We start from the raw sequence: 21996 nt of genomic DNA, 5'->3' as shown, positions 1-21996 counted from the left end.
TGCTTTTTAATAGCCCTGTTATATAACAATATTATGTGACACTGTAGATGTCCTAAGAAGATTATACTGATATGAGATGGATCATTTCTTTCTCGTCCTTCCTTCCAGGAGATGGAGAAAGTGGAGGAGTTCCAGTGGCCTCAGAGGAGCCACAGTCTGTCCCAGCTTCCCGCTGAGAAGCTGCCACCAAAGAAGAAGCGTCTCCGCCTAGCCGAGGCCTCCCAGTCCTCCAGGGAGTCCAGCTTTGAGTCGGTGTCTCTTCCCCGCAGCCCCAGCCAGGAGAGCAGCATCTCTCACACCTCCAGCCGCTCTCCCTCCCTGGAGGACCCGGGCAAGCCTGAGGGGGCGCCCTGGGGCTCTGGAATCCAGGGCTCCCACATGCTGACAGTGCCCTCGGCCTCCCACCCACACCACCTCCACCAACCCTCCAAAGAGATGCGACGCTCTGCCTCGGAACAAGCTCCGGCCAGCCCCGAGAGCCAGGCGCCGGACGTGGAGACCAGGAGCAAGTCCTTCGACTACGGCTCCCTCTCCCCGCAGCAGTCTGCATCCGCCTGGAAGGAGAGGAGGAAGTGCCTGCTGGTGAAGCATGCCACCCTGGGAGAGCCAGAGCAGGACGAGGGGGCCTCCGGGGGTCAGCCGCCCAGGACCGGTAGCCCGCAGCCTGGGCCATCCTTCACCGGCCACCTTGGCCTCTTCCAAGCTGAGGCCGGCACCTCCAGGCTCAGCACGGAGGCCATCGGGAAGACGCTGCAACTGCTCCAGCCCCAGATCTTGCCTCTCCACCAGGCCCTGTTGCCCCTCCGGCCCCAGGGCCAGGATCCGCTCCCCCAAGGGCCTCTGGCCCAGCTGCTGCCTGCCACCACAGCCATTACCGAGGTCCTGTCCACCCAGATCATCCACAGGGCCTTCCTGCACACGCGCACCCGCCCTCCGCCTCTTCACGTCCCCCCGGCACAGCTCCACAGGGTAGAGCATGTAGGCATGCCTCTCCACCCCTTCTCCAACCTGCTCCCCGTCCAGTTCCCCAGTGTGCTTGGGACCAGCCCGGCCCTGTACCTCCCCATCCCACCCGGACTCACTATTCAGATGCCCTCACACCGTCCCGCCCTCCGAGAGGCCAGACCCTCCACCTCCTCCATCTCTCCTGCCCCCGTTCCCCACTCCCTGGTCCCCCTCCCCTACAACCAGCATGCCGCCGTGCCTACCATCACCACCTGCATGGAGCAGCTGAGCCCCGTGGTGTCCCTGGTGGTCCCAGTGCGTCTCCAGACCCACGTCCCCACCTACACCAGGGCCGTGTACACCACCCTGTCCCAGATCTTGGCCCGCTCGCAAGACCCCATCGTCTGCACGGCCATGGTCATCATGGGCCAACTGGAGCAGGACAAACTGCAGAGGTCCTACCTGAAGCTGCCCAGTCCGGACTACAAGAGCTACTTGCCCCTGTCTCTGCCCCTGGAGCTGGTCCTCGGCCCTGGGGAAGACTTCGGTCCCCTGGGGCCGGGGGGCAGCAAGCGGATGCTCTCCCCAGCCGCTAGCCTGGAGCTCAGCTCTGAGGCCCAGCGGCAGCAGAAACGAGTAAAGGAGGAAGAGGCCAAGGAGGAGGAGCTGGAGGAGCGGGAGGTGGAAGAGAGGGTGGAGGAGGAAGAGAAGAGTAAAGGTTCTGCGAGCCATCTGGAAACGGGGGATCACAAGGAGGAGCTTCCGAAGAGGGTGGAGGGGGAGGTCGCAGCTGTGAAGGAGGAGCAGGAGGGCGAGGAGGTGGTGCCGGAGCAGGCGGAGGCCGCCAGGGAAGAGGAGTTACCAGGAAAATCTGAGCCAAAAAAAGAAGAGGTAGAGGAGGAGGTCACCCAGCAGGCCAGCGCCCCACAGCCCCGGAATCCCGAGGCACGGGAGCCGCCCTCCTACCCCAGCCTCCACACCTCCACCTCGGTCAGCTGGTGCTACCTGAACTACGTGAAGCCCAACCCCTCTGCCCAGAGGGAGCCCCAGGCCTCCGTCTACTCCTCCTGGAGCGTCAGCGTCCACAACCCCAACCTGCCGGGCCTCAGCACCCGGCTGGCCCTGGGCCTGCTCCGCTCCAAGCAGCAGCACAGCTCTGAGACCTACACCACGGCCACAGCCCCGGGCGCTGCCTCCAGCAAGCTGGTCCCCGCCAGCAGCAGAGCGCCACGCGTCTCAGAGGTAGGTATATCAGCACTATGGAGCACACCGCAGGGAGGGGAACGGGCTGGGGGCCTTGTGTATTTTGTAGCTGAGATGGTGTTACTTGGCTGGGAAATTCAGAACGTTCCTTGACTCTGACCACTGGAATAATGTTACAACGATGCACTTCGGATCCTTGATCTTCTGCTGTACTTTGCACACGCGCTATTTGTCTTTGGATAAAAGCTCGATGAAAAACATTGTCGAATGTAATGTAAATGATAGAAGAGGGGGAAAAAAAAAACGAAAAGTTGTCAAATGATGATATGGAGTTTTGACATGAACTTTATTTTCCCCTGTTGTCTGTTAATGTGGTGGCCGTGGCTCAGCCTTGGTGAATTTGCCTGTGTCTGTCTTGAGTGTAGGTACAGGCCACCCCACCCAGCGCCTCCCTCAGACTGAAGGACCAGCCCGAGGACGACGAGAAGAAGAAGGGGAAGAGAGAAGAGGAGGGGGCCTCCACGTCCAAGCACAGCGAGCCCCCTCCCCCTCCTCGTCTCGGCGGGGGAGGGGCCTCCACGTCCAAGCACAGCGAGGCCCCGCCCCCTCCTCGTCTCGGCGGGGGAGGGGCCTCCACGTCCAAGCACAGCGAGGCCCCTCCCCCTACTCGTCTCCGCATCTTCGAAGGCGGGTAAGAGAGACATTTCCTGTTTATTTATTTTTATGTATTTTTTTTTGTTGATAAACACGCATCTTCATATCAATGAACAGCATATTCCTCTCTTCGTTGTAACCTTGAAAAGGGAGCATTTGAGTTCCTACTGCCCTCAGGGACTCCGCAGAACATGTTCCACTCACAAAACTAACTACCTCATCTTCAGTTGCTTCTGGAATAGGGTTTGGAGAAACATGGGGGGAAGTTGGGAGGAGGGGTGGGGGTTTCAGACAAGCCGTGAGTTTTCCTCCAGACTCGTTTCAGGAGATCCTCATTAGTGTGTGGATCCCTTCCTCACTGCTGCAGTTTAGCTTTGGAGATAAGAGAGTCCAGCACCTCTCGTCCCGGGGGTGAATGCGATAATTGGGTGTGAATATTGATCTAATTGCTGTGTGTTTGTGCGTGCTTGTGCCTCTGTGTGTCTGAATGTGGGTGTGGGTGTAGCTGCATGTGCGTGTTGTATTCCTCGTTGAGAGCCGATCTTCAGTTCTCTTTGTCTGTCTCTCTCTCTCTCTGTCTCTCTTTCTCTGAATCTGGCTTTTCTCCCACTCACTAACTAACCTGAGAGAGGTACAGTCTGTCTCTCTCCCTCTCTCTCCCTCTCTGTCTCTCTCTCTCTCTGTCTCTCTCTGTCTCTCTCTCTCTCTCTCTCTGTCTCTCTCTCTCTCTGTCTCTCTCTCTGTCTCTCTCTCCTCTTCGTCTGCTTCTCTTCATGTTCTGTGTGATTTAGTCATGCAAACACTCTCCAATCCGCCACCATCAATTTTCCACACATCTAAACAGCCTTCATTTTCTCCAGGCTGCCTCTCATGTTCACTCACAGCCCGCGACAGGGACTGTCCTTCACACTGTGTTTCAGACACGTGCCCGGTGGCAACACTAAACATGCTTCCGTTAGATTCCTGGACAAGCCAGACAGCTCGCCCGAGTGCTTTTAATCACTCGTACGTTTTCATCCTGAGCCAGTCCCCGCTGAAGGAACTGCAACACAACAGTTGCTCCTCACTCAATCTGCTTCTCTTAGAACCGAAGGAACTGTCAGGGGACTATGTTGGCGTGTTACTTACTTACAGGCTAAGTTTGTAGGACTTTGTTAGCTGAATGGTCTCCTTTTCCTTGGTTTCCCTCCAGAAAAGACTGATACTATAGTGTAGGTACTCTTCCTTTTACAGTTGGGTAATTGTCTCACAGTCTTTGTGAAATAACATCTATCTGGGAATATAATTTAGATAGGTTTTTTACTGTTTTATCTTGTGTGTACATTCAGTACATATATAAGTTATATTGTGTCATTGCCATTTGGCCCAGCTTGCACTTGCATGGAGTAATTGTGTTACTTCAATGTTATACCTGAAAATAACACTTTAACTGCCATGTGTTTCTTGGTTACTGGCCCTATAGATAAACATTCTCATCACTGTCTGTCTTGTGACTGTTGAACAAGGGCGCCCATCTTTCTGCCATCTGCATCCTCCTTGGGATGCTTCGAGTGTTCCCTGATCAAAGAGGAAATGTGTGGAAGTGTGGAACTGGAGTTTGACGGTACCTGCGCGGCGAGAGGGATATTTTTAGCCGTGACACCAATTGTATGCGAGTGTGCGGCCGACTGCTTGGACTCGAATGCATTATAACCGTTCTGAGACGCACAGGTTTCGAAATGTGATGCTGTGGCTCTTCAGAATGGGCTTCTGTCTCCTCAAACTGTGCTCACACGCACGTTCACCGCAGAGGAATAGTGCTGCATGTGTTCGTTATCCGATGGAAGACGGACCGATGTTCCAGTGACTTCACAAATAGCCCTTTTTCGGTAAACATTAGCAGAGCGTATAAACAACAATTTAGCAGAGCTAAATGTGTAGTCAGATTTTTTTTTTTGCTGCCTATTCTGAGCCATTGGCTGGAACCAGGCTTCCCTTCCTTCACTTTAGTGGGTGCTGTTGTTGGCTAAGGCCACCCCCTGGCTGCTGCAGACAGGCTGGGGTTTGTCTGTCTGTGCTGGGTGGAGCTGGGATGGTGGGGACTGCAGGGGGAAACACAGGAAGTCGGTTTGGAGGGACTACCCCTTCTACTGCTGCTATAAAAGAAACCTTTGTTTAGAGAATGCTATCTTCACCCATCTCTCCCTCCCTCCCTCCTTCCCTCCTTCTCTATCTCTCGCTCTCCATCCCTCTCTCTTGCTGTCCCTCCTCTCTCTTTTGCGCTCTCTGTCTGTATTACTGCTTTGCTTTTACTCCCTCCCTCCTCTCACTCCATCTCTCCCTTCCCATCCTCCCTCCCTCCCTCCGTCCCTCCCTTGCCCTCTCTCTCCTCCCTCCCCTCTCCCTCCCTTCCTTGCCCTCTCTCTCCCCCCGCCCATCTCTCTCCCTCCCTCCCTTGCCCTCTCTCTCCCCCCGCCCATCTCTCTCCCTCCCTCCCTTGCCCTCTCTTTCCCCCCGCCCATCTCTCTCTCTCCCTCCTCCCTTGCCCTCTCTCTCCCCCCGCCCCTCTCCCTCCCTCAGGTACAAGTCTAATGAGGACTATGTGTACGTGCGGGGTCGAGGCCGAGGGAAGTACGTATGTGGCGAGTGTGGCATCCGCTGCAAGAAGCCCAGCATGCTGCGGAAGCACATCCGCACGCACACGGACCTGCGGCCCTACGTCTGCAAACACTGCAACTTCGCCTTCAAAACCAAAGGTGAGCAGGATCCGGGGCAAGCCCTCGCACTCAGCTCGTCCCCTGGGTGTGGATGTGGGTGTGGCTCGGTGGTCATGGGTTCAAATCCCGACCCACCCCCTTCTTTTTTGATCGTCACTTTGGTTGAAAGCGCATGCTGAATCCTTGCGTTGTGTAGTATTCGTGCTGCACAAACGCCTGTGGTCCGACTGAGCATCCTTGCTTGTGTCCTGGGAGGGGCTGTCTGTCTGACAGACAGACAGACAGACAGACAGACAGACAGACAGACAGACAGACAGACGAATGGATGGTCTCCAGTACACAGGCTCCATACACTGTCTCTGGCTGGCTGTCCGTCCTTGCATCCATCCTTTCTTATCTAGGGGATATCTAGGCATTGATCTCCATTGCTTTTGCTCAGGGAGTGTAATACAGTGTTTTTATTGCTTTAGTGTAGTACAGTGTCACATCTCTCTGTGTCTCCCTCCAGGGAACCTTACCAAACACATGAAGTCCAAGGCTCATGGGAAGAAGTGTCAGGTGATGGGCGTGTCCGGATCGTCTATGGAGGAGGAGGAGCCAGAGAGCGAGACAACAGGTACAGGGGAGGGGAGGGGGAGGAGGTGTAGGAGGAGAAGGTAGAGAGGGAGGATTTGGAGGAGGGGGAGGTCTAGGAGTGAAAGGAAGAGGAGCAGGAGGGTGAGGTGGATGAGGAGGAAGAGGGTTCTTCTCTCCAAGCCAAGATTGACAGTTTATGTAACTCTCATGTCCTGGTCTGTTCCTCGCGACAGCCTTCCTGAAGGCAAAACGGAAAGAAGAAAAAAACACATGAAATGCCTTCCAGACAAAATATGAATAAATGATGAGTGTGTTCCATTGCTTTTGTCCCAGTTGCTGCTGCTGATGGGATGCTGAGCTGTGTTCTCCTGCCTCTTGTACGGAGCAGCGCTTCAGACAGACAGCAATGTCCGCCCCCTCCCCCTCTCCCTACAGACTCAGTGCCACCCACCTATCCCTTCCTCTCACCCCTCTTCTCCCTCCCTCCCTCTCACCCCTCTCCTCCCTCCCTCCCTCTCACCCCTCTCCTCCCTCCCTTCCTCTCACCCCTCTCCTCCCTCCCTTCCTCTCACCCCTCTTCTCCCTCTCTCTCTCTCCCGCTCCCTCTCTCTCTCTCTCTCCCTCTCCGCCTCTCTCCCTCTCTCTCCCTCTCTCTCCCACTCCCTCTCTCCCTCTCTCTCCCTCTCTGTCCCGTTCCCTCTCACCAGCGGACTGCACTCAATGCAACCAAGGACACGCCATTCAAGAAGCCTTTCATTCAGAGAGCTGTCGACAACAGTTTGTGAATGAAGGCTGCCTCACGATTCCTATTCCATGACAACCTTGTCGGACCCTTCGCTTGCTATTTTTAACGTTGGTTTGATAAATGGCCGACTCTGTTGTCCTTTGTCTGATTTCTCTTCTTTGTGCACCTTTCAGCTTGTGTTAGGGAAATGTGCCGCTCCGCGCATACGCGTAGGTGTGTGTTTGCGTATCTTGGCAACGCTTCAAGGGCTTCGGTGTCGTCTGACTTTGAGCCGAGTTATAGTCGCACAGAATTAAGTTGAGGGAGGAGTTGGAACAATATTTCTTGCTGAACGTTGACTGGGGGGTTCTAAAGGACGTGTGCTTCTGATTGGTCCAGGAGGAGGAGACAGGGAGGAGCCTCCGGGCGGGCCCGAGCACCAGTTCTCCGACGTGGACGATTCCGACGAGGAAGACGACGAGGACGAAGAGGAGGAGTCCTCGTCCCATGACGACCCTCCGTCCTCCTGCTCCTCAGACACCCGCCCTTCCACCGGGGGGCGCTCCACCAGCAGCGGGCGCTCCCAGCACGGCCCCCCCGGCCCCTCCCAGGAGCCCTCCCCCCGGCGACTGTGGCCCAGCGGGCGCGCTTCCTCTCCCGGGGGCCAGAGGGCGCTGTTCCCGCGGCGGGGCTGGAGCCCCTCCCACAGAGCCTTCTCCCCCAGCAGCGACAGCTGCTCCCCCGCCCGCAGTCTCTCCCCCAGGCTGGACCTGTCCTCCCCCAGCCGGCACCCCTCTCCCTCCCCCGAACGGGGGCCGTCCCCCAACAGTACCCTCTCGCCCTTGCACCCGCTCTCCCCCCTCCAGCCTCTGTCTCCCAGCCGCTACCGGACGAGCCTGCGGGCCCGGGCCGCCCCCTCACCCCTGGGGGGGCAGCCCAGGCCGTCAGCCTGCCTTCCCTGGGAGAGCCCTCGGAACCAGGGGAGCCTCAGCCAGGTCAGTTCTTCTGGGTCTTTCTCGGGTTTGGTTGTCTTGATGCTGTTGGTCAAGGCCTTTTCTTAACACCCCAATTGTAAAAACGAGGTGCGATTATGCCCAATCCAAAGCGCCTTGTGTGAAGGTAAATACTCATTTTAGGGGCTGCTGATGGTCTGAAGCCGTAACTACAATACTCTTCCTAGCGTGGGGTTTACCAAATGTTTTTCTCCTCTTCTGACGGACGTATGAGTTGAATTCTTTGCTGGCAGGTCCGGTTAAAAACTGCAGTGCAAGCGACACAGCGTACACAAGTCGAGGTAACCTTGGTGTTCTTGCTCCCCCTGCAGGAGGGATGCGGTACTCCACAGCTGATTCCTCCAAAGGCCTGCCTTTTCCCCCCGGCCCTCCGCCTGTCCCTCAGCGAGAGCCCTCCGTCCCCCCAGACACCGTCCACCTGCCACCTCTTCAGCCACCTGCCCATGCACTCCCAGCAGGCCAGGGTCCCCTACCTGATGATCCCCATCGGAGGCATCCAGATGGTCCAGGCCCGGGCCTGCTCCCACCCCACCACCACCTCCCCTTCCTCCCCGATGGAGAGGCCGTCCCTGGGCCTGGGGTGGAGGGAGGCGCCCTGGGGCGGGACCTCCAGGACACGAGGGCTCCGGACTCCCGGGGACCACTGGTCAGAGAGCCAGGAAGAAGGAAGCAGCCAATCAGGGCTGCGTGTCTCGGGCACAGCCCCGAGACAATCCAATCCCGAGACAGAGACCGCAGACGCGAAGCAATACGGCAGCTTGCATAGCTCCTCCCAGTCACACAGGTCAACCGCTGACACCACGGAACCCTGCCCATTAGGTAGCCCGGTAGAACCGCCCCCTGGCCAATCACAGGTGGGACTGTCTCAAGGGGAGGAGCCTCCTGGGGTGTGGCCCAGATCAACCGGTCCAGGATTGGCGGAGGGAGGGGGTAAAGGCGGAGCTTCAGACAGTACAAACCAGAGCACTTACTAGTCTGTACCCTTGGATACGTTGAGCATTCTTTTTTTGCTTTTTCTTTTGGTTGCTACACTTGAGTTTTTTGTACAGCTTTGTTTTTTATACAGTTTTCAATACAATTGTTAACTTAAACGTTTGTTGTTCTGCAATATTCAGGTTTGGTATATGATGCACTTTTTTCTTTTTTGACAATAATATTTCTGTTAATCTATATATATATATATATAGATATATATATACCCCCTCTCTAAGTATCTTTATTGATACCGCTATCTTAATATATATTTGAATATATTGTGTAAAGACCATACGAGTACATTTGTAAATGACCAAAATCTTTAATCAATAATAATGATATTTCCATTTTTGTTTGTCCCTTTGTCCAGTATTACTCAGACTGTCGTGATTACTTGTGCCTTTCTGTCCGGGTGTGTGTTGGAGATGTTGACGGCCTGAAGGGGCTGTTGAGTCAAGACGAGGGTTGAGAGGGGTTGCTGAAGGGGTGTCAGGATCCGGAGGGTTGTTGGTCGTCAGGGGAGACGAGGGTTGCATGAGACCGCTTCACAGGAAGCCTTAGCTGGAGAATTTCGCAAAGAAAATGCACTGAAGTCATATTTTGTATTGGAAAGATTGAATTTGAACTTATATCTCTGTACAGAGACGAGGACTCCGTATTTATTTGCTATGTGAGATGATTCACTGTATTATGTCTATTGTTGTGTTTTTCTACTTTTTCCGGGGAAGGGGAGGGGTAGAACCATGGCATTGTTATTGACTCCCAAATCTGTGTTTTTATCGTTTTGTTCTCTTTGACTTGAAGAGGAGCTGGAGACATGAGAGGTCTCTGTGTGTTGGCCCCTGTGGGAGGATCAAGTGCCCCGTTACACACGACGCAAATTTCTACGTCTCCCTACGAATAAAACAAAACAAAAAAAGTGCACTCGACTTTCCCGGCAAGTCCTCTGTGTCATAACTGAGTTTCAAACCATTCCTGCGTTGTTTTGAATCCTTCATTCATTTCGAACGAATCATATTTCCAATCTGTGCTGACCCGATGCTGGGGCGATAGACTTCCTGTATCCTGGGTTAGTGCAGTGGCGTGTGGGGGGGGAGCGGTGTGGGGGGGAGCGGTGTGGGGGGGGGAGCGGTGCGGGGGGGAGGGGTGTGGGGGGGGAGGGGTGTGGGGGGGAGCGGTGTGGGGGGGGGAGGGGTGTGGGGGGGAGCGGTGTGGTGTGGGGGGAGCGGTGTGGGGGGGGAGCGGTGTGGTGTGGGGGGAGCGAGGCTGCGGGGAGAGTGGGAGTTCTAGAGGCCTTGTTCTGGACACATTTTATGGTTTCCCTGTGTTATCAACCCCCTTGTGTGTATCAGCTTCCGCGGGCAAAGAGAAGGCGTTGGGAGGAGATATTCAAAACATGCCGTGAAAAAGGTTGATCAGATTTTTATATGATCCCGATCAGAAGAAGAAAACACATCATATTTATGGCGTAAAGCGTTAAGTCTCTCGGCATCAACTGGTCGTCTTTTCCTTCACCGCTCTCCACTGACTGAAGATCTCGGCAGATCCATGCCCGTTGCCGTCGCTGACTGCAGCGCTACATCACTAGGTGTCTCCATTGAGTCATAGAACTTTCTGGAAGAACATGACCGGCACAAGGCTGCGGTACAGCCTGTCCAAGACAACGCTGGTGTCCTGGAGAGATAGTCGATAGTTTGTCAAGAACAAGAACTCCCTTCTCCACAGCGGGCAGTGCTTCCTCACTGGGACATCATAATATGACGAGTCATCCAGGAGCTGTAAACTGTGTTCAAGTGAGAATCTACTAATCCCCAGTGTGAATGTGTGCTTACCTATGGGTCAAGTGTCACACCCATACCAAAACACTCCATTACCAAATCAAAGCATTAACCCTTTCGTCTGCCCTTTTACACAGCAATCCTTTACGAAACGGGCGTGACCGCCTGACCAATCTCCATGCCGTTGTCTGTTCATATCAAACGGTGTGTGTAGCCACCTCGCCTTCTGTGGTCTACCAGTTTCTGCTGTCGCAAATGACGGCGCGTAGTACACACCAGGGCCTCGGTTGGATTATGTCGAGGCCAGCACCACGAGCAGGTTGCATGTGAGGGCGGCGCCCATCAGAGGGTCGCTGGGGGAGGCTGTTGTGGCTTCACATTCCTCAGGAAACATCACCAAGCCATCTGGAGGAGCTCTACTTAAAAGTGTCCTCGTGTCCCAAATAGAAGAAGGGAGGAGAGAGAGGAGAAGGAGTTGATTGGCCTGGCGCAGAAAGAGGGGGGGGGGGGCGGGGTTGCTTACTAACGATGCGTGGAGATCCCGCTTTCCTAATGAAAGGTAAATAGAGTCTTCACCACCAGGAACAAGGGGAGGGACGATAGACAGCCCGCTGTGTGCTGTGGTGGTCCCACAGAGAGGGGAGGAGCTGCATCAAGTGCTTGTCTCGCTCTTCTGCTTTTTCTCTGCCGCTCGTCTTAGATATCCTTGTTTTGTAGGCGGCTGTCCTCTGGGATGTGCTGTGTTGATCTGGGATGCACTGTGGTGATCGGGGATCCACTGTGGTGATCTGGGATGCACTGTGGTGATCAGGGATCCACTGTGGTGATCGGGGATCCACTGTGGTGATCTGGGATGCACTGTGGTGATCTGGGATGCACTGTGGTGATCAGGGATCCACTGTGGTGATCTGGGATGCACTGTGGTGATCAGGGATCCACTGTGGTGATCTGGGATCCACTGTGGTGATCGGGGATGCGCTGGGGTGATCTGGGATCCACTTTGGTGATCTGGGATCCACTGTGGTGATCGGGGATCCACTGTGGTGATCTGGGATCCACTGTGGTGATCTGGGATGCACTGTGGTGATCGGGGATCCACTGTGGTGATCTGCCTAGCTGTGAAGGCTGAAGCAGCTGGCCTTCTGAAGGGTTGAACTCGTAACCTCCAGGTCAGGAATGTGACAAGGAATCTTTGCTCTTGTGCTCCGGAGCAGTGCGTAGATCTCATCCCCTTGTCACACATTCCACATATTTCCCAGAAGGGAAACCCAGTGAAGGTTTTTTTTTTTTTTTCTCACATATCTCATCGGTTATCTGCATCTCTGACAGGTGATTCTGTAAATCCTGATGGATCCGATAATCTACCATCCTCTAACTGATTTAGACGGGGGCTATCGGCTCATCTGTCAGGATTACGTTTTTAAAGATGACTTTATCATCCAGTTAACGACAGTACACATTTGACAACTGGGCTTAGTCTTCTGACCTGCTTCCAACCCCTGCTATTATATTAGACTGCGCACATTGTTTTGGTCTTTTGTGAGTCACTGTTAAACATGACTGAGACGCATGACTACTATGTCTAAAAGGAAAAGCAACAGTTCGTGAAATCAGTCTCGACTTCGTAGAACTCCGCGCCCGTTGACCAAGTTATTTTCCAGCTTGTCCAGAGAAAATCTTTAAACATGGGACAATAGCCGTACAGTTAAACTGTTTGCTTTTGTGAGGTAACTTCCCATGAACGTACAAAATCTATTTTATACGACTGGAACACAAAAAATACACAACCCAGTTGACTGAACCATGTTTAGTATCGAACTCTAAATCAAGATCAATTCAATACAAAACACAACACAACAAGGCTTTGTCTTTTATATCGTTCCAGTGACTCCTCTGAGAGTTATCCCCTAGAGAAACCTGCTCCCACCCAGATCCTGACCCTTCGGAGTGTTCCCCGCCTCACCAACAAGCGACCACCCGGAACCTATAATTCCAGACAGCACCTGACTCCTCACTGACTCATCCCCAGCCCATGACTGACAGCTCCATGTGCAGCTGGCTCATTTTCATAGCCATTTGCCTCATTTTCCTATCGGATGATTGAGAGGCTCAACCTGTCAGTCGTGTCCCATCTTCACCAGAGAAATCCCGAGTCCCTGGTCCACTCCCCTCCCGGTGAACCGGGCTAATCTGGCCACGCAGAGGAGATTAACGGCCACCGCCATTTGCATGAGTAAGAGCTGCTATTTGGCTATGGGGCCGTCCGTGGCGTTGGAGCGGAAAAGAATACGCTTAAATCTCATGTATTGAATCAGCTTCTAATCCCTTTTCATTATTTTATTACATTCTATCAATCTTTTTCCACACCATTGGAAGTGTACTTAAAATGTTCAGATTTTGTATAATTCACATACTCATTCACACATTTGTTTAATATGTTTATATTTTGTCAGTAAACTTTAAGTTTGATCCTTTTTTGGTGGATGAAAAACAATCCCGGACAGTTTATCACAGACCCGGCTCATAAGTGGTGTGTATGGGTGGGTGAGTGGGTCATCAGAAAGTCAAGTATTGAAGGGTGTAGAAACAAAACAGTCACACACAAAAAACACAACTAAACAGAGGGTGTTGTGTGTGGAGAGAGGTCTCTCTGAGGTATGTGAGAAGCTCTCTCTTTACAGTGGAAGTGGGCACACTGGGCCCAGGTGGACCAGATCAACAACCTCCTCACCTCTGTCCGCCGTCCTGAAACAAGAGGAAAGAGCGGAGGACGGCAAACAGAGGATTAGGCACCAGCCCTGAGGCCCCTAGTTCCTTCTCCTTATCTGTGCTTGGGTTCCAGTTAGTCATTTCGAATCAAACACTTGACGGACAAACATTTGATAGAAACACGCCCAAGAACATTGTAATTCATGAAATAAAATAGCAACTTCTTTGGCAGTGTTTTGTCAATGAACACAGAGTCTTTGAATTCCATGAATAATAAAACAAAGAATTCCAAGTCGTTTCCTGAAGTCGACATTGCTTGTTTCATGGTATGACCTGTGTATGACATGTGTATGAGCCACGTTGTTCCTCCGCCACGACTACACATGAAACGGTCACATCACCAGGGTGTTCATCATCACATCCTAAACCACCCACCCACGGTGTCTGATGATTTGTCTGGGAAATGCCTGCGTGTTTGATTTAGTGAGCCCTGGCGTTATCTCACCGGTTGGGAGGGGAAAAGGACAAACCTTCCGCTCCTCCATCCCTGCTCCAGGCTGCTGGGGACGTTCACGCCGTTTCCACGGCGCCAAATCCCTCTCCCTGACCTCACCCGTCAGCTATCAGCCGGTATGCAAAACTTCCAATCAGGAGCCATCTCTTTCCTCTCGAGGCCCGCCCCTCTCTCCATCCATCCATTCATTCGCCCCCCCCCCTCTCTCTTTCACATCATCTGGACATGTCCGAGCAACATGTCACTCATGTCAATTGACAGAGATACTGAATGTCACACATGTGAAAATTAATGTTTGGGAAGGGGTGAAGGGGGGGGGAGGGGGGGGGGGTGACATGTGGCAGGTGATAAGACAGTCTTCCCTGTCTACTGTCTGGGTGGCTTGTGTGTGTGTGTGTGGGGAGGGGGGATGGGGGCGGTTGTCGAAGCGCCAATATTCCTGGAACGTTCAGTCTGCTCAAACACACGGAGGTTGTGTAACAAAAGAGAAGGCGTTAGGGAGGGGAGGGGGGAGGCAAGGGGGGGGGGGCGGGGGAGGGAGTTTGGGGGAGGTGGGGCTATAAGTCAGTGCCGGAGCTCAGACACCTGCACACAAACAAGCAAGCAGCCACCGGGAGAACACTGCAACACTGCTCTCTTCTCAGAACCCTCGAGGAGGTCACCCTGCAGCTCAGCCAGACACTATGTCCTCTCACTGCCTCCTGCTGCTCCTCATCACTGTGTGTGTCTCCATGCACGAGGGTGAGTGGGGTTCTGACAGGACACAAAACAATTTGGGGGGGGGGGTGGGGGGGGCGGTTCCACTGAACCTAGAATCTAGTGTTGTTTTGGAATGTATTTCATTCTGTTATTGTGTTTTTATTGTTTTGTTTCCCTGACCAGTTGCTGCTCTTTGAGTGGAACTGAGAGAAGTGGAAACAACATTTGTATTTTTGGGTTTGAGTTTTTAAAGTTCGTGCTGATCACTATTGTCTTTAAAAAAACGCAGCAATTGAAACATAACATTCAACCACGTGTTGAGTATTTATTGTATCAAAAACAAGGGCTGCTTGTAAGGGCAGCATCATTTAAACAATTGAACAAATGTCCTTTTTGACTGCGTCTATGTGTCTCTACTGTACATGTAATATACATCATACCGTTAAGACAGGTGTTCAATTTGGTTCAAAGCCATGATGCATCAACGTAGATATTTTCTTACGCTCGATCCGTGCAGACATTAACACAGTGGCATATTTTCCTGTCCAGGACAATGAAAACATTGGCTCAAGTACAGTTCGCGGTGTACTGTACCCAGTAATAACAAAGTGTGTCAGCGGTTGCGATACTTGTCTGAGCAGGCTCCGTCGGCGCTTCACACGGCTCCACCTCTGCCCCTGTCTGTTTGAGCTGCAAACTCATCCAGATGTCGTGGACCTTTGCTTACTCTCGGACTGTGAAGCGTGGGGGAGGCTGACGGTGACTGTGTTTACCTAGCCGGACCTGGGAGCTCTGAGCTAGCCCACAATAGCAGGAGCTCTGAGTCTCTCTGAGCTGATGACGTTCATGACAGGGCAGCTAGAAGTCTGCTGCGCGGGGGAATTAGCACACATTCCCCTTCCGGAATGAACCACTGAACTCGCACAACAACCGCAAGAGTCAAGAGGTGTGAAAGCCCCTCTGAATGTCTGTTTGCTTTCTACAGACCTTCACGTCTTCTTCCACAGAATGGGTTTTTGGGTGGATTTGATTGGAGGGTGCCAGGGTTAGGATGCGCCAGTGTTGCGTGGTTGAGAGGACACGGCAGCGTGTTTAAGGTCTGCTCGTGTCTGCCCTGCAGGTGTGGGGACCCCGCTGAGGGAACACCAAGGTTCGAGCGAGGCGGTCGGACCTCACAGAGTCAGGACCAGGCGCTGCGCCTGCAACAACCAGCTGGACTCCGAGTGCCACTACTTCTGTCACCTGGACATAATCTGGGTCAACACTCCGAGGTAGGCATGTCACAAACACACACGCATGCACCCGCACAGAGAGACACACACAGATACACGCACACAGACACACATTCTCACACACACACACATGCACCAGGTAGACACCCTTACACAGGAACACACACACCTGGTAAATACACAGCAGATGCCTAAGTGTTGATTTGACACAGGAGTGTTCATTGTTCTGGTTGAGTTCCATGTCAGTCCACTCTCATGAGATTAACCTGTAGAACCCCTCCTAGTGTTGAATTGACACAGCAGAATTTGCCGTTTACACTTCTACAGAAACACACACACACACCTAATAAACATCCACACAAAGCAAAGTACACACACCAAGAAGAAAGGTTGGTGACCTTCACCAAGCTGTTACCAAAAACAGATGGCAAAGACTTGCATAGTATTGGGGTAAGGGTGATCGATGAAGGGGTTATGCAGTGTGTTGCTTGGCAGCGTACGGAAGTGAGTTTGCTATCAGCCTCGTTTATCCTGTGTGTGTTGGGCTGCACTTCAGGATCATTAGGATTCTGCTACAGAATGAATGATGCTGGCGTAAGGCCATATCAAGGAACAAAGTCAACCATTGTGGGTGTGTATATGGGCTACTGATAACATTTTCTAATTGTACCTCTCTCTCTTTCTGTTTCCCTCACTGTTACTCTTTTTCTCAATCTCTCTCTGTTTGTCTGTAATCTGTTCACCCTCCTTCTTTCTCTCTCTCCTTTCCCTCCCTCCCTCCCTCCCTCCCTCCCTCCCTCCCTCCCTCCCTCCCTCCCTCCCTCCCTCCCTCCCTCCCTCCCTCCCTCCCTCCCTCCCTCCCTCCCTCCCTCCCTCCCTCCCTCCCTCCCTCCCTCCCTCCCTCCCTCCCTCCCCCCCCCCCTTTCACACCCCTCTTTGTCTGTATATCTGTTCACCCACCTTCTTTCTCTCTCTCTCCTTCTTTTCTCTCTCTTCCCTCCCTGCCTCCCCCGCGCAGTAAGACCACAGTTTATGGCCTGGGCAGCCCGTTGGCACGCCGCCGCCGCTCTGCAGGCCGCTGTGTGTGCGCCAACCCCGCCGACAACAGCTGCACCGGCTTCTGCCTCCGCAGGTAAGCTTGCACCAGTCAGGTGGGGACGTGTTGACATGAGTCATGCCTGGGCACAGGGAGTGGTCAGAGGGCCAAAGTCAGTTCTCTGGAATTCTGTTATGCCGTGTCATGCTGTGTTGTGGTCTGGCATGCCAAGGGAGTGATCAGTAGCGTGGTTACTCCCGAAGGGGAAAGTGTCATAGTGAACTCGTACAGCAGACCGGTACACTGACCACAGCAGCTGTTTGGTTTGAGGAGCAGGATTAGCGTGTGTGTGCAGGACTTTCTTAGCATTGAGAGTTTGACACTGAGATTTGTGGTTCCTTAGATAACAAAGGAATAGATAGTCATGCAGCTGACAGCTGGAGTAACTCCCCGATGAAACCTCAACAACCATTAGCCATTTTTGGGAACGTCATGGAAAGTCGTGGTTACTTTTACGGCTTTCTAATGACGACTGTAAATCGTTAAGTCAGTCAGTAAAGATAAAGCATGTTCAGATTGTTATGTTGTCAACACAAAGAAAAAGGTTTTCTATCAATGAACATCAAACTTCTTAGAAAAGGATAGTAAAAGCAGTGTCCCCATCATTTGTTTATTCTTTTGTTGGTTGTTTGTTTACTGCAAAAACTGTACATCAGAGTGTGATCATCTTGTTTTTAGATTTTAAATCTAGTTGTACCACTTGGTAGTAGAAACGCCTTATTTAGTGATTTAAGTAAACAACATATTATATTTAAGAAATATTATCAAGTGAAACTTCCTACTGCACCGGCAGCCAAATGTACCTATTTTATACATAAGCAAGCTCATAACTGCCAACTCATTTTCACACGACTGCATTTGTTCTGACGGTCTTTCTCCTCCGCTCCTCTGCAGCCCCGAGGTTCCGGCGTCCCTCAGCCCCTCTGAGAGAGCTAGCGGCTCCCTGCTGGAGATCCTCAGGTGAGCCCACTCTCCGCCGCCCCGCCGCCCCGTCCCTGACCCTTCCCAGCAGGCCTCTGGAGCCAAACACGCCCCCCAGGACCCGGTGCACTCAAACACGTTCAGTCAGGCCCCACTTTGAAAATGAAGAACACATGAACACCCCCCCCCCCCCCCCCACTCGTCACTGCTCTTCCCACAGTGATGTACTATCTGTCTTCTGATCAAAACTATATCTATATCACCCCCCCCCCCCCGAATTCACCCCCACACACCATTGTAATAAACTTCCTTTTGCACATCAACACCACCTCTCCACTGCTCACCCCCTCCCCTCCTCCATCCCTTCCCCTCCTTCTCTCCTCACCCCCCCCCCCCCCCCACACACACACTGCCCCTTCCCCTCCACCCCACGTCCCTGCTCCCCAATGCTGCTGTGTCTGACCGGTGTCCCCCCCCCTCCCTGACAGAGCGGTCTCCAGAGTCTCCCAGCGGCTCCGTCGCCTGACCCCCCCCCGGCCCCGCGAGGCCGCCTCCGGGGCCGACCGGCGCAACGAGCGCTAACCGGGTGGCGCCGGGTCGCGGTTGGAGTGGACGATGGAGGAGAGCGAGCGTCAGAACAAATACTTCTCTTCGACTAGAGAGGAGAGTTACTGGAGGAAGCGGGCGCGGCGGGTCACAAACAGGCAGGACAGACGTGCCACAGCCCCATGGATGTGTCTGTTAGCATCTGTCTGTTAGCATCTGTGTGTTAGCATCTGTGTGTTAGCATCTGTGTGTTAGCGCTCAGATAGAGAGAGAGCAGAAAACATGACCGGCGCCTGCACAGAGAGAGCCAGATCGGACACTAGACTTTTTCCGCTCAGCGACAGAGCTGGCGTGCGGTCTAGGGGCGAGGTAGCAGGAGAGAGAACCATGGTCCTGGCTGAGACAGGTCAGATAGCCACGGAGTAGGGGAGGAGCTGTTCATATGCTGGTTGTTTGAGTTGACTATCAGAAGAGTTTGAACGTTGCTTCGACGAGGAGAGGTGGAGGTAGGGCAGGAGGGATGACAGGCTTGGTATAGGCAGAAGGTTGTCCTAGATAACCATCGTGTTTTTATCTCATTCGTTTTCCAAACGTAGTTTGTTAATCTCTCATTTATTCAATGCAGTAGTTTTATGGTGATAGACATTCAGTGTATGTGTAGAAAAGAAGAAATGGTGATATAGAATATATATTTTACGGCTAACTTTATTACATGATATACAACTATTTATTCAATGCTTTGATGTGTTTTCATTTAGACCACCTGTGCAATGACTGTATTCAATCAACGTGTGCAATAAATTTTGACGGTCGAATCCCAGGAACCGTGGACATTATTCTCTCATTCTTTTTCAAATCAAATGCAGAAGGAGGCACGAGGTGTTCACTGTTCGTTTTATTTAATCATTTATGATTAGGCTTTTATCGAAAGTGACTTAGGATATCCAGGGCTTTCTACATCATCATAGCCTCCAGTCTCAAGTCATAAGAATATCTATGATCTTACATCCACTTGTACGGTTCTGGTCGACCTACATAGTCTGCATAATACATTCAAATCAGTCTTGGTTGTTTAACAAGGACTTAAAAAAAATCATAATTGAAGATTCCGCAAGCTGAGTTGTTTTATAAGATAAATGGGTTTGCAGTCAAAAGTCTTGTGTTACAAAGACACCGGGATCAACATGATGGTTTTTGTTCGAGGGTTTGACAGGGTGGAAGGTGATGATGGTTGTGTTTGGGAACAGCATACCTGCTGTTGGTCCACATCCCCAGGGCTAAAGCAAACGCCTCGCTGGGTTCAGGTAGAGGTTTGAGGTGGATGAATGACACAGGAATCCAGGACGTCGCCCGTCTGCATTATGGATGAGCTCGCTAGGTGTTCCACGGCAGCTCCTGTTATCATAAGGATCTGTGACAGAATGAAAAGAATGTTACATTGCTCAGAGGAGGGGGAGGAGGGGGAGGGACTCTGTCTCAAGGGGTGTAGCTGCCCTGTCATCTCCAGTTGTCTTCTGCGGCCTGAGGCACTTGGCACGATACGCGACAAAAGCGTACACATGGCCGAAACACGCACGCACACACAGACGCGCCAACACACGCGTGCATAAGCACGCGCGCGTGCACGTCACACACACAGACAACAGCAGAAATGCACGCGCCTCGCCCAATCACACACACATATTCACACAGACGGGGCGTCATCCTCGTGGGGATTCTCATCCATTCGCGCCGCGGGAACGTCGTTTTTTGCGGTAGCCCGATAGTCGAGTCGACCTTTCACTGTGTACAAGTCTGGCAGACGAAGTGAGAGTGACGCCCAGAAACCACTTACTCTCCTTCTTTGATGCCTCCGAATCCTGTCTGGCCCTTGTTGGGGGATTACCCTGCCCGTGCCTTGTTCCTGTCGTGCCTCCTGTCTGAGAACATCGACACTCTCTGCGGCCATGTGAGCTGTAGCGTCTGGACGCACTCCCGTCCCAGTCACCCGTCAGTGTCTACCGACTGACGGTAAATAACGAGGCAAACGCGGTCTGGCGTTTTCCCCTCTCCTGTACAGCAGGGCCTCGTCCCAGCTGAACTGTAAACGTTTGCACAGCTCACGCAGCACGACCCCCATCCCTCCTGACACCCTCGGCATCGGCGCTGCCGGGGGGGGGGGGGCACGCGGTCGTCTCCGAAAAACAGGATGCTTTTTTCGCATTCCTGTCCCCCGTCCGCGATGTCGAGGCAGGAAGCAGGGGGGAGCCCGCTGGCCAATCACAGGAAGCGGAGTGAAGTGGCAGGGGGTTGATAATGAGCTGATTAATCCGTGCCATGTTTTGCTTTCCGAATGGGTTTCGAGGAGTTGCACCTTTGCCCTCCTCCAAAGGGATGCATGAGCAAAAGGAAGCAAACATGACAAAAGTAGTCATTAATGATAAACACTGGTTGCGTATGATGTTGATTGATACGAACACCTGGCTGAAAAACCAAACTAGCAAACCATTTAACCTCCACAACCGCAAAGGGGAACTTTCCCCTTTTAAATTTGGAAATACGACACTGTTCGGTTTACATGTTTGTATCTTCAGAAACATAATTTTTCCCACAGTACTCAAATCCAATTGTATTTGTACAGCCCTTTTGACCAGACATGCATTAGAGATATCAGCAAGCTGTCATTCGGTGGAATTAAGCACATTTTCTTCACAATCTTCCCTCCTGTTATGCAAGACGCTCTGTAAGTGTGTCTGCACAAAAGTCAATGGATATGTCTGTGAATGTTTAACTGGCTTGGCACGTAAGTCCGAATCAGTTAGACGCACACCCAAATGAATCCATCAAGTAGAGGCAGAGACGGATGTTTAAGCAGTCAGAAGATCTGTGGGCCGCGCTAGCTCGCTGGGTTTGTTTGCAATGTCGAAAACACCGAGCCATGTAGGACTCAAACGGTAGCACATCGAACAAAGTCGGACCCTCAAGAGAAATTGGAAACAAATTCCATAATCCTCAACACTGTCTAGTGTCACTGTTCAGTCACTTTGTTGGTCGTTCGGATGATTGCAAGAGTCCGTCTGAGACAGTGTAGAGAGTTGTTGAAAGTCTCATTGTGGGTCACGAGTTCATTTCATCTTGTGGTACAGAAAGGTCAGTGTGTTTTATGTTATCTGGTGTTTTATTGTTTAGCTATTTATCTTGACGGTTACGATGAACAGACGCAGTGAAGCCTTTGAGAGCCACTCCCTTGCTTTCTCAATCCACGCAGTCATCCAGTCTATATCCATATCTATATATCTTACACATTACATGAGTCGACTCCAATGACCTCGGATCAGTTCCACCAGCAGCTTTCACCTTTATATCAGTGATGTTCTTTCTTCCCAGCCCACTTGCTTAAGGCCAGCAAGCTTCAGGGCGATGCCTCAAGTGTCTCCGATCAGCTCACCGGAGACTGGGACGAAACGTAACGTGTAGACATGGATCTTCATCTCAGGGTGGCTGGAGCAGCGCGTGCTGAAACGAGCACACCGTTGACAGGAGAGCCCTCTGCTCCACTCCAACAGAACCAAACCCTGACTAACCCCTTCAACGTTTGTGCGGTGGAATCCACAACAGGAAGCTCTACTTCCTCAACAACCCAAACAAACAAACTCTTACTTTCGCCCCGCTTTCCTGTCACCCCCCCCCCCCCCCCCCGATTAATCCATCTCACTCCCATTGTCCCGCGTTTGGC

The 21996-nt window shown here is 52.4% G+C and overlaps 2 protein-coding genes across 2 annotated transcripts in view; both read left to right on the top strand.

Moving 5' to 3' along the window:
- Window positions 1–9710, top strand: part of hivep3b (HIVEP zinc finger 3b) — a 50156-nt gene extending 40446 nt beyond the window's left edge. Inside the window, exons 4-9 of the mRNA XM_084702320.1 lie at window positions 109–2187; window positions 2574–2839; window positions 5362–5537; window positions 6007–6114; window positions 7198–7793; window positions 8123–9710. Of these exons, the coding sequence (XP_084558446.1) occupies window positions 109–2187; window positions 2574–2839; window positions 5362–5537; window positions 6007–6114; window positions 7198–7793; window positions 8123–8785 (3888 nt within the window). The 3' untranslated portion in view covers window positions 8786–9710. The remainder of the gene's footprint in view (window positions 1–108; window positions 2188–2573; window positions 2840–5361; window positions 5538–6006; window positions 6115–7197; window positions 7794–8122) is intronic.
- A 4657-nt stretch (window positions 9711–14367) lies between these two features.
- Window positions 14368–19097, top strand: LOC146300402 (endothelin-2). Its single transcript, XM_084702317.1, has 5 exons — window positions 14368–14528; window positions 15607–15757; window positions 16737–16850; window positions 17709–17774; window positions 18224–19097. The coding sequence occupies exons 1-5, from the start codon at window positions 14471–14473 to the stop codon at window positions 18315–18317; spliced, it is 483 nt and encodes a 160-aa protein (XP_084558443.1). The 5' UTR covers window positions 14368–14470; the 3' UTR covers window positions 18318–19097.
- Window positions 19098–21996: the final 2899 nt, after the last annotated feature.

Source organism: Hypomesus nipponensis, chromosome 2 (genome assembly GCF_054491055.1).
Source record: "Hypomesus nipponensis isolate SF chromosome 2, ASM5449105v1, whole genome shotgun sequence".
Taxonomy (NCBI): Eukaryota; Metazoa; Chordata; class Actinopteri; order Osmeriformes; family Osmeridae; genus Hypomesus; species Hypomesus nipponensis.
This window is presented reverse-complemented; position numbering and strand designations above follow the sequence as displayed.

Bases quoted from the DNA above. Each gene is read 5' to 3' on its own strand.
- LOC146300402 (XM_084702317.1), top strand. From the start codon at position 14,471: ATGTCCTCTCACTGCCTCCTGCTGCTCCTCATCACTGTGTGTGTCTCC. The intron at 14,529-15,606 runs GTGAGTGGGGTT...TCTGCCCTGCAG, and splicing joins GTGTGTCTCCATGCACGAGG to GTGTGGGGACCCCGCTGAGG. The intron at 16,851-17,708 runs GTAAGCTTGCAC...GCTCCTCTGCAG, and splicing joins ACCGGCTTCTGCCTCCGCAG to CCCCGAGGTTCCGGCGTCCC.